We start from the raw sequence: 18076 nt of genomic DNA, 5'->3' as shown, positions 1-18076 counted from the left end.
TATAAATAATAATATAATTTGTGTTGAAAATATAATCATTAACAAAAATTAAATTATTGGTATTAAAACATATTCATTTACAAATAAATTTAATTTTCTTACACTTCGCTTTACACTTTGATTTCCAAGTTTCACATGTTGATAGGGGCCATAAACAGCTTAAAATATTATAGGCTTATGAGAAGTGATTTAATTATAGAAAATTCATTGAAGTTGAAATAGTGGATCAAACAAAATCGAATATAGTAAGATGTAATTAATATACGCAGCTAAAGGCTTCAGTCAAAAATTTTAAATATAAAAAATCAGAAATTAAATATCTAATGCCCAAGTTTTACAAATTGCAATATAATAGACAAAGACATATGCGTATTAACAATCAAATCAATGAGAAAATCAATGAGTATTTGCCCACCAATTTTTCAAAATGTGAAATATGTATTGCTAAACACTTTGGCAAAATGTTGATAAATAATTATTACATGAAGCAATCTACCAAAAATAGTTTTTTGAATATTTTAGATAAATATTCATTCAAAAATGGCAATGGAGTTTCAGTATTAAAATAGTATTAAATTATTTTCGAAGTAGACGAATGCTATTGCAAAAATTTAATGAGTTATAAAACATTTAGATTTTTTTTTTTTTGTATAGCGAAGGAAATGCATTTACGCATCCCAGACTAGGTCTTTTGCCTGGGTATGTCGGACTCAATACCTACTGGGTATAATACCGACTAAAACGTCCGCTCATTTCTTGCCTTTTGTCTCCATATTACTTCATGGAAAAGGCTCTAGAATACTATAATTTGCAGCCATTTGGTCAAACGGTCGTTAAGGTAAGTACAATGAACTACTGATTACGGTAAATTAATAAATAATATAAAATAGAATATAGATAAATATAAAAATAATATATTTGTTTTTCTATTTAAAAGTATATATGATATATGAAATATTAAATTCGTCGTGGTACAGTAGGTAAATATATATTAAAATAATGAAGAAGACATAATATGTATATCTGAATTAAGTACGATATTTTAAAAGAGTTTACAAATAATTTTTTGATGATGATAGCAGGGTCATAGTAAAAATTAGTAAAAGTGACTCTTCTTCAGTGAATATTATACAAAATTTAAATTATTATATGAATAATAATATAAATAGGGTCAAAAATATGTGTCAAAAGTAAATCGAGTATGGAAAATTAAAAACATATTCATTAACAAATGATTTGAATTTTCTCACACTTCACTTTACAGTTCTGATAAAATTTCACATGTTGATAGAGGGTATAAACATCTCAAAAAATAAAATATTTTAGTCTTATGAGAAGTGATTTAATTATAGAAAATTCATTGAAGTTGAAAAAAGTTGGTTAAATAAAAATCGAATAGAAAAGGATATAAAATACAATTGATATACGTGGCTAAATGCCTTAGCCAAATAAATTTAAATATCAGAAAACCAGAAATATCATTGCCAAAAGGTTTAAAAAATGCGGCTTATAACCAAAATGGTAATTCGAGGATTAAGAAAACAGGCGCATGAGAAATGATTTAATTATAAAAATTCAATGAAGTCAAAAAAAAAGTGGATCAAACAAAAATCGAATAGGAAAGGATATAAAATACAATTAATATACGTGGCAAAATGCCTTAGCCAAAAAATTTGAAATATCAAAAATCAGAAATATCAATGATAAAATTGATATTTCTGGCACAGCATATGCCAAAGTTATACAAAATGCAATTTCTTCAAATTAAAATAAAATGTCCTACTTCGACATCATGCCATGCATATATACTTGCGTAACAATTAGCAATTCACTTAAAGTTGATTTCAAATCGTTCAAAATTCAATAATACCAAATAAATATGAATATTTAATTTATCTGATTCGATCTTTCCTCGATCGGTTCAGATTTTGCGGTCGCTTCTTTATCAATCGTTGTCGATTCGAGAGTTCGGCGGCGGCGTTAAAAAATGCGCGCCAAAGCAAATTCACTGTACGTAGCACATCCGGCTGCTTTGACTTTTATTTTTACGGGCAACGCGAACGAATACTTTTTTGATAATAGGATTCGATCAGACACATTTCCAATTTATTCTAAGCCTCAGACGCGGCGCCAAAAGAGTATACGAACCAGATAGATATGGACAGTGCCACACTTTGTTCGGAATCGAATCGAATCGATGGCAAATTGATTTCTCTACGGTTTTACGGTTTTATTAAAATCATCTCATCGAACTTTAAATCTTTGACTTATGTTTATTAAACGCTTTCATTTTGTAAGTTTCAATATTTAACTTCCTGTAGGGTAAGTTATAGTAATTGCTAAGAAATCTAAAATGAAAATTTTTATATATGTTGATGTTTCAAAGGTTTCTGAATATTTTGGTAAAGTAGGTCTAGAGGTTTTGAAAATACAGAGGTAAAAGTAAAAAAAATATATATTTTGCGGTAAAAAATTATCATTAGACATACGCATATCAAATTATCAGATATTTGATAAAAATTTTGAAAATGAGTACTAATTTTGTTAAAATTTTGTTGAGTTCCATACCAATATTGTTAATTTTTAAATTTTACTTGCACGGTTCAAGCAAATTTCAAAATTTTTAGATTTTTTTTTCAAAATTTTTAATAATATAGTAACAAGTAAGTTTGATATTTCAAATATAAATTTAAATGTATAATTAACTTCCCGTAGGGTAAGTTACAGTAATCGCAAAAAAATCGAAAATCAAAATTTTTATATATATTTACGTTTCAGAGATTTGTGAATATTTTGGAATACCTTAGAAAAAATGGATGTGTGTGTGTGTGTGTGTGTGTGTGTGTGCGTGTATGTGTGCGTGTTCGGATACAAATTTTCGTCGACGATTTCGGGAACACGAATGAAGCGATTTGAATAATTCACAAAACATTGATTCGTATTAATAAGGAGACGTGCTGATTAGTTTTTGACAAGGGCAAGTCTAGCCGTTCCAAAGATATGGGGGCAAAAAGTGCCAAAAACGGTAACACAGTTTTTAGGTGAACATAGCGTCCGATTTGAATAAATCAAAAAACATTATACTTGTATTAACAAGATGAAAAACTGATCAAATTTTCATGAAGGTAGCTCTAGCGGTTTCGGAGATCTAGTAAAAAATTTAAAAAAAAATGTCATTTGGTGGTCAAAAATGATCATTAGACATATGCACATCAAATTATCAGATGTTTTATAGAGATTTTAACAATGAGTATAAATTTTGTTTACATTCCTATCGGTTCCGTACCAATGCTTATCCGTTAGACGGCGGCGGGGCGGTTACGCGCTTCGATATTGTCTCTATGCAGTTAAAGCAGTACGATTGCTTTGAAAAAAAGTTCAGAATTTCCAAAATATTTCAAAATACACTTTTCTTCAAAAAGTCTTTTTTTTTCAAAAAAAGTAAATTTTTGTCAAAAATTTATAGTTTCTCAAAAATCTAATTTTTCAGAGTAAATTTTTTTCAAAAATGTTAACCTTTTAAAAAAATTTTTTTTTGGTACGGGAAGTTCCAGCAATTTGCCTTAAGGCACGATGCCTCAATTGCCTTAAGACAGAATTCCACTTACAGCTAGTTTCTGTTATAAAATCAATCTAACAACTTCCTTGTTAGGATTTTCAGTCATATATTTGACTATGTCTGAATACTTCATTTCTGATGAAAAGTTTGTATTTGTATGCATGCTTGTTCTAGTGCATAGGGTTTTTATGCATATATTTATCTTTGATGTATCTTTACGTACTTGCACATATGAATAAGTGTCAATCCGCATACATATGTGTATATATGTAATATCTTCCTTCCCCCACATGTGCCCTCCACCGCGAAGCAATAATAATATACATGCAAGCAATATACCCCTTCGACGTACCGAACGAACGCCGAGCAATATCTTATTCGCGTAATCGGGCTTTTGCAAATGCTGTAGCAATTATTCGTTTGAGGGTAACGTTGAAAAATATTGAAAAATCCAATTCCAGTGCGATGCGAGCCACGTTTTATACACCAAGAGTATAAAATGCGAACAGGCACGTACTAGGATCATTGCATCGGGGATGGAAATTATTTGCACGCCTTTGTTCTCTCGGATATACCATCCTTATGATAGTTCTTACTATTAGATTCGATTATTTTGAATATTGGTAAAAAATTAGTATTTGAAATTTTTTTTTTTTTAACTGCAAGGAAATTCATGCTCAGTGATGTTTTGACAATTTTTATACCTATCAAGGAAAACTGGGAACGGTTGTGCCACTTTTTTTTTATTAAGGGGGTTCTTTTTTTACAAAAAATGCAAGGTATTTGTTTTTGCTTTTCTCGAAATGTATTTATCATAGAGACATGCGTTTTTTTAAACAAAAATGACAAAATCATAGAATATTACGAAATTTTCTTTTTTTTCGCTGTCATTTTTTAACCAGAGGGCGACAAAGTTGGCCTTGCAAAATCGATCTCTTTTGCGGTGCTTCAGATAAATCCGTTGCGCATCGCCTGAAACAAAAAAAGAAACTACGTTGAAGAAGAGGTTTGAATCCAGTCTAGCTACCAAAATGAAAGAAAAAAAGCAAGAAGGAAAAAAATGGCAGCTATTTTTAAAAAAAGTGTCAAAAAAGGCCCGTAATGTTATCAAGTTGTTTGAGGTAGGGGGAGACTAGGTATTGCAGTGGTGAACAAATTAAAAAAAATGCAAGTCGACTTGTAGTTTATCTTTTAATTTGTGGCACCGCATTGAAAAAAATCAATTTGAGAAAAACGTATATAAAGTTTTTAATATAATGTACTAAATACACCATTTAATTCAATGTACTAAATACACCATGGTGTTCAAAGATGCTGACACATTAAAAAGGTCATGTGCATGAGGTATTATAATGAAAAAGAGAGTAGCTGGCATACAATAGCTCGCGGAGCGATGAAAAAAACCGTTTCAGAGAATCATACATGTAGAGATATATATATCTCTAACTTCGTCAAAAAATAGATATTGAGATGTTTTTTTTTTAATAATTTTTAGCTTTCATAATATCAAAAAATCTCAAAATCGAAAAAAAAACCGAACAACCCCCTTAACCTAATTTTATATGATGTAATATTTATGTAGCATTATTGTGTTTAGATAAGTTACATTTTTTTTCGATGTTTATAAAAGATTTTTCTAGATAATTCAATGTAGCACAATTTTGCAAATAATCGGCCAGTTGATATATTTTTCGTCAAGAATGACAAGAATTTACATATGACATAAATTTTAACTTTTTTATAGATTTTGGTATTCAACAAATAGATTTTTAACTTTTAATTTTGAAATACTTTAATTTTCAATAATTTCAATACAAAATTATATTAAGCGTCTGAAATAATATAAAATTAGCTGCGTCGATTTTTAGCTAAAAACAAATGGTCAGTATCTGATATATTTGGTACATATTTTCTGATGGATCTCTCTGAAACATTCTCGATTTAAATAATTTAGTCTCTTGATTTAAATTACATGGATATCTCTCAAACATTCTTGATTTAAATAATCAAATTTTTTTGTCTTACGATTTCTGCTGTTTTCCACCAATTGGCGAGCTTTGGCAATACTAAAATTGTAATTCTTTTATTTTGAAATTTGAATTTTTAAAGCTGCAAACGATATTGTCATTTATTTATTCGCTTAATTCAACTTGATTATTTGCCATTAATAAAAGCTCGTTTAATCAAAGCAAATTGCCGCCAGGCTTTTTGTTGTATTGCACTCTGGCAACTTGGGTGTTATTTTGAATATTCCTTTGTGCTTATTTCGCAATTTTCTTTTATGAATTCTTAAGACACCAAGAAATAGAACGAAGTAAGATGATATGACGTTTTGTTTCTAAATTTAGGCTATATCAAAAGATTAAGTTAGATTTGAGTTTTGCGGGTTTATAAGACTTATATCATCTGAGCAGCGCTTTTTAATGGACCACGAAAAATTTTTTACTTGTTTAATATATAAAGCCAACATTTTTAATTTTCTTACCCATTATCGATAAAATTACATTTTTAATTTTCTTACCCATTATCGATAAAATTACATTTTTAACTGGTTACATAAATTTTTAAATATAATTTTGAACATAAATTTAAGCTTTGTAAAATTTATAATTACAGCAATATTTTGTGATCAAAACTTACTGCTTGATTTCCCATATATTTTTAGACCTTTGGCATAGATTTTTAATTTACTATTAAATCATAAATTATGGAAAGGCTATAATTTCAAATGGTTGATTATTGATCATAACAGATTATTTAGGGAAGTTAAATACTGGTGCATGGCATCGCGCCCTTAAGACAAATTGCTGAAACTTGAAGCAAATACAGTTAAAAGAGCTTTTCTGAATGTCTTTTATTACAACTTTGTAAAAACAAACAAAAATAAACAAAATGATAACTATTCTTTTGTAGTAACCAAAAAATATTCATATAAATATTTATCATAACATTCGCTTACTTCAAATTATTGGAAAACAACTTTGTTCGTTTTTTTAACTTAACCCATAGTTATTATATTTTTAATTTTAGATTCACAAACTTGTGCTTAAATGTTTCAACTGGATTTAAAAATCGTGTAATAGTAATGGTGTAGTGTTAAGGAGTGCATTTTTGTAATAACTAGGTTAAGTGCATATTAACTGTTGTATGTTTTTATAAAATATTGTACTTTTTTTCAGTTATACAATTTGAGTTATTCCACTATATTATATCCAATTGAATCGAAAATGAAAATGTTTGCATATCTTTACGTTCAAAAGTTTTTGAACATATTGAAACCCGTAGACAAAATGGATGTATGTTCTGTGCGTGCGGATACTTTTCATCAAAAGTTAATTTTGACAATTCATATTAAAAACAAATTATTTTCCAGATGGCATGGATTGAAAACAAAAGTTGTGGGCAACTCAAATTCATAAATTTAAAGTGATGTAATTTACAAAAAAAATTAAATTCGATTTACTTCCATAGTGCTGATTTCTAAATTACTTGTGCATTCAACATAGTGTCCGGGTATGTAAAAATAAACATATCACCATCTTAGAAAAACGATAGAACTCGTATTTCTCATAAAATTATTTAGTTGCACATTTAGTCATTATAAACGTGTTATAGATATAATGGATGAAATCAAGCAGTTAGCCGATGGTAATGTCAGCATGCAAGGACAACTACAGGAAATGCTGAACCTTATAGAGAAAACCAGGGCACGACTGAATCGACTCAGAAAATCGCTAACTGCTGCCCCTGCAAAACAACTGTCATGTGGCGATAACAGTAAATCTACTCACTTAGGATCTAATGTACAGCATTCCGAAGGAAGTCCCATGATGCAAAACCCTGTTCCAGATCCTGTTCTTACGGGAGTAACCAAAAGAATTACCGTCAATGGAGTTCCTCAAGTTTCATATTTGGAACTTGAGGAATTTGAATCCATTCCTTATTATTTACGAGGCAGGCTGCGTGTTGAAACGATTAATGATTTTATTGAGTTAATCAATAATGCCGCTTACTGTAAATACAAGCTTCTGAAACTTCCTAGACACGAAGTGCCTAGGTACAAACTACACGAATATAGCGAGTACAAAAGGTTGGAGGCGGTGAATGAGAGTGGAATCAAATTCATTATGACAAGTGATATTGGTATAAATCCTCTCGATAACCAGAACAAAATATTTTTGGCCATGCTGCGCCATGTAAAACGCATCAAGGAAATAAGGAGTGGAGGCGACACAAAAATTTGTTTCCTGTAATGCTGATCTGCTAATGTTGTGTGGAATTTTATATAATAATCTTCAGACATATTAATTGCATCACTAATGAAAATGTTCATAATCTTAAACAAATATTATTTGTAATATATTCTTCTTCATTTTTATTTTATAATAGAAACAAGAAAATATAAATTAAGGAATTCATTTTATCAGTCCTCTTATTAACTCAAGCATGAAATTGTTTTCCAATTTTAGTATTTTATTTGAACTATAAACAGCTATAATCATATTTGTAATTCCAAAGTACAAATAAAATACAGATGATAATAAAGTATAGTTTATTAAAGTTAAATTCTTTGGGTTTCATTATTTTATCAAATAAAAAATATATGAAGCGGTAAAACTAAATTAATAGAAATTTAAGTTACATGAAATGAATGGTACAAATAAGTAAAAACATTTACAGGTATGCATTGCATACTATTGATATTTTTCAGATGTAAATAAAACTGTAGAGAAACTTGTTAACAACTAAAAATAAAAAAAACTTTTCGCAGGATAAGTTTGGCATAGACAGGTTCAGCCGTTCCAAAGATACGGGTCAAAAAGTGGTAAAAATAGTAATTCAATTTATGTGAGAACAGAGTGTCCGATTTATATGATTCAAAGAACATTTATTTGTGTTGACAACATAAACAACTGATGAAATTTTTGGAAAGGCTGGTTTAGCGGTTACGGAGATCCAATCAAAAAAGTAAAAAAAAAAGCCATTTGGCGGACAAAAATGATCATTAGACATATGCACATTAAATTTTACATATTTTAGAGATACATTAATAATAAGAACAAATTTTGTTTTCATTTCTATGGGTTCTGTATCAATGTTTATCCGTTAGACTGTGACGTGGCGACCACGCGCTTCGTAATTAGATAAAAAAAAGTGCAGCATATTCAAAATATTTTATAGTATAATAAAATTAAATAATTTTAAAAAGGTAGTTTTTTTCAAAAATTTTAATAATCTCAAAAAAAAATGAATCTTTTTTTTATCAAACTAAATTATGTTCTGATTTTTGGTACGAAAAGTTCCAGCAATACACCTTAAGGCACGATGCACCGCTATTTCAAAATTTTCTTAACAATTTTGGTTTTGGATACGAAAAGTTCCAGCCCTAAACGATGCGATGCAACAATAAGTTTTGTAATTATTTTAGAAATGCTGAATGATAACATGTAATAGGTATCAAAAGGTATAATAAAAAAAAAATTGATATTAGTTCATATTTAATACGACAAATTGGATGCTATCGCAATGAATTGATTTATTTTGTTACCAAAGTTTAGTTAACTACCAAATTTCAATTTTTATCGATTTCGTCCCTGCTCTTCGACCTCTTGCCTGCAGGGCCTCTCTATAAATTAATAGCTCTCCAGGTAACGCTAAAGTTCTGACAGCGCGCTAATTTCGACATTGTTTATTGTGTACAAACAATATGTACAATACAAAAGCGATTTTGATTAAACTGCCAGTTTGAGACGCTTTCAACCACTATCTAACCCCATTGCATGTGTATAGGTAAGAACGTTATTTTGAGGCAAAGGTTGCCATTTTGATGCCACTAGACCAAAAACCTAAAGTTCAGAACAAAGCTAATTAAACTGCTAGATTGCATTAATTGCCCAAGTATGCAACATATGAATACATTCTATCTATTGCATACGACGGAAATTTGTGGCGAATTTATGCAAGTACCACTTAGCGAGAGTGTTCTGGCGAATTTTAATACACCATCCAGTTAAATTACTAACCACTTAATGATTAAACTTTGATTATGTGCGATCTTCAAACTAATATAATTGAATTAAATTGTTAAATACACTTTCCAAAAAGGGGGAAATAATATTTCTTGCCATAAAAATAATATAGGAATGCATTGATGAAACTGAAATTAAATGACAACGCATAAATCTAGGTATCTTATAGAAATTAATATTATAAGAGATTGAAAAAATACTAGGCGAAGGATAATAAAAATACTGAAAGAAGAACCGGAATCAATACTAGATGAAAAGCAAGAGCAAATCCTCATAAAATACATACAAGAAGACATACTAGATAAAGTTCGAGAAAAATACAAATTCATGAAAAGAATCTGGAACAAGTTCATAAGAAAAATACCGAACCATGTTCTAATTTTTGAAGTAAAACTTCTTTAGACGCGACTAGGGTGTAAATCCGTACAAATGCAACGGAAGTCCGTTACGCTCTAACTGTTCGTCATTCGCTCTCAATGAGATCATTTCTATACGGGCCGATTGTGATTAGTCGTCGTGTATGAGAATAGAGATCTGTCGTTGTATGCGTCAACGTTGTATGCGTACTGATATCGACAAGGAAATCGGCATAAATAGACATTTGAAAGTTATATCGTAGTACAAATTTTGATTGAATGAAAATGCCTGGAATCAGAAGAATATTTTACTCCCTTTCTTGAAAATAATAAAACAAATACACTAAACGTAAGTTTATTGATTAGAAATTATTTCTGTCTTATTCGTAATTTCTATAAATCTTTGAAGTTGTTAAAATGGAAAGTATTTTTTAGGCAAGACAGATATTACAGCTGTTCAAAGAATGGGATTATATCGCCAGCGAATAAGTAAAAAAATATAAGCAAGCAATGAATGTATGTTAATTTTAATTACATGAGGTTGTTCAATTAACAACAATCAGCACAATTACATTATGAGTGAAGTTGCGAAAACAATATTTGTTTATGCGTTGTTTAACATAATCCACTGTGAACGAATATTATAGAATTTATTAATCAGCAATTACTTCTTTTCTCTAATAAAAGTTCATTTCTAAATGCTAATTACAATGACAAAGCGATCATGTCATATTTGGACTTTGATTACATTATTGTTTTTAAATACTGCATAAAAAATAAAAAAAGTGAATACTAAAGTACTGAGTGAGGAATAAAAACACTTTCTATAAATATATACAATTTATTACAACTAAACACCATAGATTAAATAAATAGAAAACAACAAACGATTCAACGAGCGACAACTATATGTTAAAAACTGCATGACAGAGTTTAGCAAACAAAACTTTAAACGATTTTGTTTTGCATTAAATATTATTTACCTTGATGTGGTCGTTTTGTGCAGATTATGAAAACTAGCAGATCGGAAAATTCAATAAATAAATGCATTTGCAAAACCTAATTAGAAAACTTGTTTGTTAATCAAACATTATTTAACTCATTACAGCATCCATATTTGTTTGTGGTACATAAACATGTGTTGTGGGTTATACTCTGATAGTTTTTATGTAATTTATGATTTTATCGAAATATTGGTAAATCTAAAATACATATTATCTAAATATTTTCATGCTAAATGATGACGTATAAATTATAAAGTACAAGATTGACTCAAAAATTAGCTGTATTGAAAATTATAAGTTCTTGATACCTAATTTTAAGCTATACTACATATAAGGGTTTGTATCTAAATATTCTGATTTTTTAGTACACAAACAATACTATATACCAGTATCTAAAATAAAACAAAAATATCAAAAGGAAGCAGATCGAGTATTTGAAAATAATAATGGGGGATTGAGATATTTTTTTGCTTTGAATTTTATAACTATGGATGTAAAATGAGTTCATCACGATATTGTAAAACTTTTTGTTTTTATATGCAAACCTCCTCATTACTGCGATATGTATGACTTTATGGTATTATTCTTTTCTACAATATTTACTACCAAGCATAGAAATAAATAAAAAGTTTAGATTATATTTTCTTGCTCTTTTGTCCTAATTTAAAAAGCAAGATCTCAACTCTTATTGGTTAAGTGTATATCTTCTGATTTCATAAGAAGTCATAGTTTCAAAATATTTCAGACATTTTAACATTAGGGACAATATTTTGCTTATCTCAAAAAATTGCAATATAAAGAGTCAATAATCACCGATTTATTATATGCATGGCAAATATACTCGTCAATACAAAAAATTATGCCACTTCTTCATGACGCGTATACTCGTCAATCCCAGTTTACTGGTTAATCTTTTAAAACTATATTCAGTAAAGCTTGCTACATTTTACTATAATTTGAAGTAAATGTCAAATGTATTCTGTGATGATGGCAAAAATTGACAAAATATTATTTCGAATTTTTTTTTAGTATCAAGTAACATAATATACTGAACTACTGAATTGACTTAATTTGGTTCGCATTAATGTTTGAAAAATTTTATAATTCAATTTCCAAGTTCTGCAAATTATGCATGAACTAGAGAAATGCATGTTTTTTTTATTTAAAGTTTACCCAGGAATACAATAACTAGAAACGATTTACTTTTGCACAATCAATGCATTAATTCACTCTTTTTTTAAATTTCATTTTTATTGGCTTCTAAATTACAACTAGCCAATGCATCAATTCACTTTACGTACGATTAATTAAAATTAAAAATAATAAAACAAAAAAATACTTTAAGCAGTAAATGCATTTTGAATATTTTGCTTTGAAAGAAATGACATGTCTAATATAACCAAGAATTTTATGTGATTACATTACCATTTAGAAAATTTTGTAAAATTTGATAATTTTAAAAAATAAATAAAAAATAGTTTTCTTCCAAAATTATGATTTTTCTCAAAATTTAGAAATTACTCGAAAAATTGGAAATATTTGATAACTTTGAGATTTCTTGTTTTCAAGTTTTTGATACCCATTCAAGTCGGTTGATCCATAAAAATGTAATCAATACTTTGTTTCGTCAACACATGTAAAATGTTTTTTGAATCGTTCAAAAATCGAATACTCCGTACTCTCAAAAAACTCTATTTCTATTTTCTGCATTCTTTGCACCGTACCTCCGAAATAGTTTGATGAACTTTTGCCGAAAACTAGTCAGCAGGTCTCCTTATTATTAGGAATTGAATGTTTTTTTTTAAAATATCTCAAATCAGTTGATCTGTGCAACCAAATCGCGGATAAAAATTGTATCTATACATACCATACACGAACACACATACACAAAGGTTAATTTTTTCTAAAGTATGCCAAAATTTTCAAAAACATCTGAAACGTGAAGATATGCAAAACTGTTCATTTACGATTTTTAGGCGATTTCTTACCTTACCCTGCAGAAAGTTAAAAATATATAGCCTTGAAATAAAAATAATGTAATATGAAAAGTGTAGAGATTACCAAGGGATATTTTAAATTGCATCTAAAAAGTCTTTCGTTAAAATATTTAAACATATTTAAATAAAATGTATTACTGAATTATATTTGTTTTCATAAGCACACATAAACTTAAACTTTTTTTTTTAGTTTTCAGAGAAATACATACGATTTTGATATAAAGTAGAAACTTGATTAACACTAAACATACCATAACGGGTCAAATGACCCATTTTGAACTTTTGCATTGAAAATGCACGTATAATTTCATTGCGTTTGCACATTTGACTTCATGACTTTTTTTAAGTAATTAAAGTACAGTTATAAACAATTTTTTTTTCTTCTTTTATTTTGTTTATTCTGAGTTATCCTTCTTGTATACCGATATCTACCACAATGGGTCATTTGACCCGAAGCGAATTTTTTGGTTTATGAGATTGTCGAGTCATATTTGTAGTCAGTAAGTTGCACATTCTTCTAAACACTGTTGCGTAAAGTAGTGCAACGAAAATAGCTCAGAATAATTTCAAGAAAATATCAAATTTTAGATTGAAAATAGCTTTTTATTGTTAGAAAAAGGGGCAAAAATTGAAAGTCTTGGTAAGTACCTAGCTTATATTTTATTTTGATAGCTATAGTAATACAGGTTATTTTTTACCCAGAAAAATGTCGAAGCAAACAAGACATTACAAGTTCTTAGAAGATATAAATAATATTGGCAAAGAGTTTTCAGAAATTAGTGAAGATGAATTTTCTGAAAATGAAGATATATTGGTTGAAAATAAAAATGAGTTTGATTCAACAGATACCGACGATGAAAAAAACAATGATAAACGTGTACCTGAAACTGTTTCATATTACAATATAACTAAATGTGGTGTAGACATGACCGATCAAATGGCGAGAAAATTTACTACAAAATCTAAGTCTTGCAGATGGCCTCTCCAAGTTTTTTTCAATATCATTGATTTAGCTGGCATAAATGCCTGGATATTGTACAAGCAAACGACAAGAGAAAATATTTCGCGACAAGACTCAAGCTAGCAGAAGAACTTGGCGCCGATTTTCGAGAAGACCGTGAACAACCAAAACAAGAAAAAATACAAAAATATGCCTAAGTCTACTACAGATGCTTATAAACGTATGAGTTGTCAAATAGGATACTGTAAAGAAAATAAAACCAACAAAATTTGCTCTAAATGTAAAAAATATGTTTGCGGAAAATGTACAATTATGAATACAAATATGAATTAAATTTTTTTATTTTTGCCTCTGTAACAGAAATGCTCAACATACTTTTTTGTTTAATTATGATAAATTTAATTTTTATTTTTATTTTCTTCCTAACATACATTCAAGAATGAAACATAGAGTAGGGTCATTTGACCCGCTATGGTAGAATTAGGTATATATCAAGTCTTGGTATGATTAGTGTTAAATAAACTAATTGTTGTCCGAGGGGCATTCGGATAATCGAAAACAACGGATAATCAGATGTATGAAGAATAGTGTGTATTTATTAGAAATAACAAAAACATACATAGATATCAACGAAAATAATGTTTATTAAGAAATTAAATCTTTATGTATGTACTTCTATAACTTGTTAGATTACTAAACTGCAGCAATAGTCATGCAAAAATTCGAATTGTAGGTATGTACTAAACATGGGCTTATCATATCCGAAGCCGGATCGGCTAGCATTTGACTCCGCTTCAGAGAGGAGTTATATCCACTTAACAACTCCACAACTCCACAACTCCACAACTCCACAACTCCACAACTCCACAACTCCACAACTCCACAACTCCACAACTCCACAACTCCACAACTCCACAACTCCACAACTCCACAACTCCACAACTCCACAACTCCACAACTCCACAACTCCACAACTCCACAACTCCACAACTCCACAACTCCACAACTCCACAACTCCACAACTCCACAACTCCACAACTCCACAACTCCACAACTCCACAACTCCACAACTCCACAACTCCACAACTCCACAACTCCACAACTCCGACAACTTTGAAACATAATACTTAACACACATGTGTTCTCTCGTGTGTTGTTAACATATCTAAGGATTTATTAATTAAGACTTTGGAAATAGTTTACAAATAGTTCAAACATTTTTGTTCATTTTTTATGCATTTCAACGTGCATACAAATCTCAAATTGACAAAAAACTTGGAAATCAAAATTAATTTTGTAATTATTTTTGAAAGGAAAATATAGAATTCTTTGAATATGTTTATTTTTATATGAAAATAATGCAGTGAACCTCATATATGAAATAAGAACAAATCATTGTGTATAATATGTTTCACAAAATAATAATATCTCACATTCTTTTATTATTTCCTTTTCAAGATTAATTATACATCAGGTAGTTTGATTAGCATACTAATATTTTTACATAATTATAAAATCATAGTTGTGTAAAAGTCATAATATAGTACTAAATATTTTTCAGCTGGTTGTACACCATTGAAAGAGGACAAGCATTATCGTATACAGAACATAGAATACAAAATAGCATTATTTTGAGACATTATAAACCTGGAAAGTCCTAAAACTGACTGTGAGACAAAGAAAAAATTACTTCTTTCGACCCAAATTTTGTATTAGTAAAAAATCTCAAGCAAATATCTGCACATGTTAACAGATTTAGTACCGGTTTAGTAAAGTCGGATATGACAAGGAGGAGTTGTATCCGAGTGATAACTCCGGAGTGAGTTACCCATCTATAGTATGTACATACAATTGGTTGTAGTTGGCAGTCCGGATAATCGCAAATTCGTATAACTGAGGTCCGGATAAACGAAATTCTACTGTATATGAAATCCACACACATATCTATACATTTGGATATATGCATTTACATATGAATGGTATATAGTACTATATACCCACACATTCGCGCCATCCACTTAGTATGCTAGAAATAATCGCGAAACCATTCATGCATCACTAACAATTTGAAATGCAAGCAAACTGCATTGTAGCTTTACAGAACAATTCCGATTTCTATCTTAATCGCTCTATAAGCAAAATTTGCACTTTAGTTTGCAAAACCTTTGCGAGCTTATCAGGAAACCGTACATGATCATACAAGAGCATTAATATTGGATCTGGATTTAAAACAGAACAATACTTGCTCATTAAATAATCAGTTTTATTAATACGTTGGACGAAAATTAATTTATTATCTCGGAATCATCTATTAATAGATGATCTAATTTCCTTCTCACTATCTTTTTTCTTCTACATTTTTGGCAAACCAATTGCACAAAAACTTAAAGACAATCAAATTTAATTCTAGTTCCCAAATTATTTTTGAAGTAAAACTTCTTTAAGCGCGACTAGAGTGTAAATTCGTACAAATTCAATGGAAGTGCAATACGGCAGATAAGATAAGAGTCGAGTGCCAATGATTCGTCATTCGCTCTCGATGATATCATTTCTATACGGGTCGATTGTGATTAGTCGTCGCGTATGTGAATAGAGCTTTGAAATAAAAATAATATAAAATGAAAAGTTTTTTACCAAGGGGTATATTAAATTGCATGTGAAAAGTCTATCGTTAAAAAAGTGATAAAATATTTAAATAAAATCTATTACTGATCTGTCGTTGTATCCGTACCGGCGTCAACGTTGTACCGATATCAACAAGGAAATCAACATAGATAAACATTTTAAAGTTACATTGTAGTACAAATCTTAATTTAATGAAAAATGCCTGAATCAGAAGAATATTTTACCCTGAATCTTTGAAGTTATTGAAATGGAAAATATTTTTAGGCAAAACAAATATTATAGCTATTCAAAGAATAAAATTACAATGCCAGCGAAAAAGTAAAAAAAAAATACCATCAGTCAATGAATGTTTGTTAATTTTAATTACATGAAGTTCTTCAAACACAATTATTACATGAGTGAAGTTGCAAAAACAATATTTGTTTAGGCGTTGTTTAGGATAATCCACTGTGTGAATAAATATTATAGAAGTTTTAAGCAGCAATTAATTCATTTCTCTAATGAAGGTTCATTTCTAATTGCTAATTGCAATGACAAACCGATCATGTCATATTTGAAGTATGCCTTTAATTACATTATTGTATTTAAATATTATACATATTTTTAATGCTATTATAAATATATAATTTGTAATTTATCATTATATAAATGTGTATAATGGTTGATACTAATAAATGTGTGCATCACGAGTGTTACCATATTACTAATAAAGATTATTCACAATTGTTATATGATGTATTTATTTTTACTTAAATGCTATCTTGTACAGTAGCAAATAAGTTTTACTTCAATCGCGTGTGAACCAAAGTAAGGTCATTTTCTCTAATCCACTGCGTCTAGTTCACATTCGAATTTCCTAAATTTACATTATTTGCAGTTTATCAATCACTTGAGTAATTAAATATAAAACTTTTTTTTGCAATCATTTAAGTCTTATAGGAATATATTTATGAACTGACAGAAATCTAGACCAGTTCCATCTACAACTATGCAAAATGCCTTTCCCTCTGACTACCCATCTACTTTATTCTTCACCAATACAACATTTCAAAACTTTCCAAACAATGTTTGTCCACATCTCTGATGTACACGAAATGCAGCTTCAAGTGTATCGGAGAAGTTGCTACTTCAAATCCAGGCTTAGCATCCTCGTCAGTAAAGCATTTACTGGTAAATGTCAATTTATTACTGGAGATTTAAGTTATCGATCTCTAGCTCGCAGTATTTGTCTTTGGTTAAAATGTTTCTTAAGCACTTGTAGTCGTCGTTTTCCAATGTACGATCTTATATAAATCTGCTCATTTACACTCTTGAATTCAAATCCGAGTTGTCGCGGAAATATTGTTTTATTAGCTAATAGAACAATAATTGTAAAAAATAGATAACACAAAAAATAGACTGAAAAATTAGTGCAAAAGTTATATTGCAATTTATTATACAAGTTAGGGCGTCAATTTTGTTCCCAATATTGCTAATTATATGTATATCAATAGTTTTTGATATTAGTAATACGAATATTGTAATAAAAAAAATACAACAAAAAAC

General features: G+C 29.2%; 1 protein-coding gene across 1 annotated transcript; it reads left to right on the top strand.

The window, feature by feature from the left end:
* The first annotated feature begins 7179 nt into the window (after nucleotides 1-7179).
* Nucleotides 7180-7812, top strand: LOC113381006 (spindle and kinetochore-associated protein 1-like). Its single transcript, XM_026620007.1, has one exon. The coding sequence runs from the start codon at nucleotides 7180-7182 to the stop codon at nucleotides 7810-7812; it is 633 nt and encodes a 210-aa protein (XP_026475792.1).
* The last annotated feature ends 10264 nt before the right edge of the window (nucleotides 7813-18076 follow it).

Source organism: Ctenocephalides felis, unplaced genomic scaffold (assembly GCF_003426905.1).
Source record: "Ctenocephalides felis isolate EL2017-DRISC unplaced genomic scaffold, ASM342690v1 CF-g0.4_SCAFFOLD_02525, whole genome shotgun sequence".
NCBI lineage: Eukaryota > Metazoa > Arthropoda > Insecta > Siphonaptera > Pulicidae > Ctenocephalides > Ctenocephalides felis.
The sequence above is the reverse complement of the archived record's forward strand: the minus strand, read 5'-3'. Positions and strand labels throughout refer to the sequence as shown.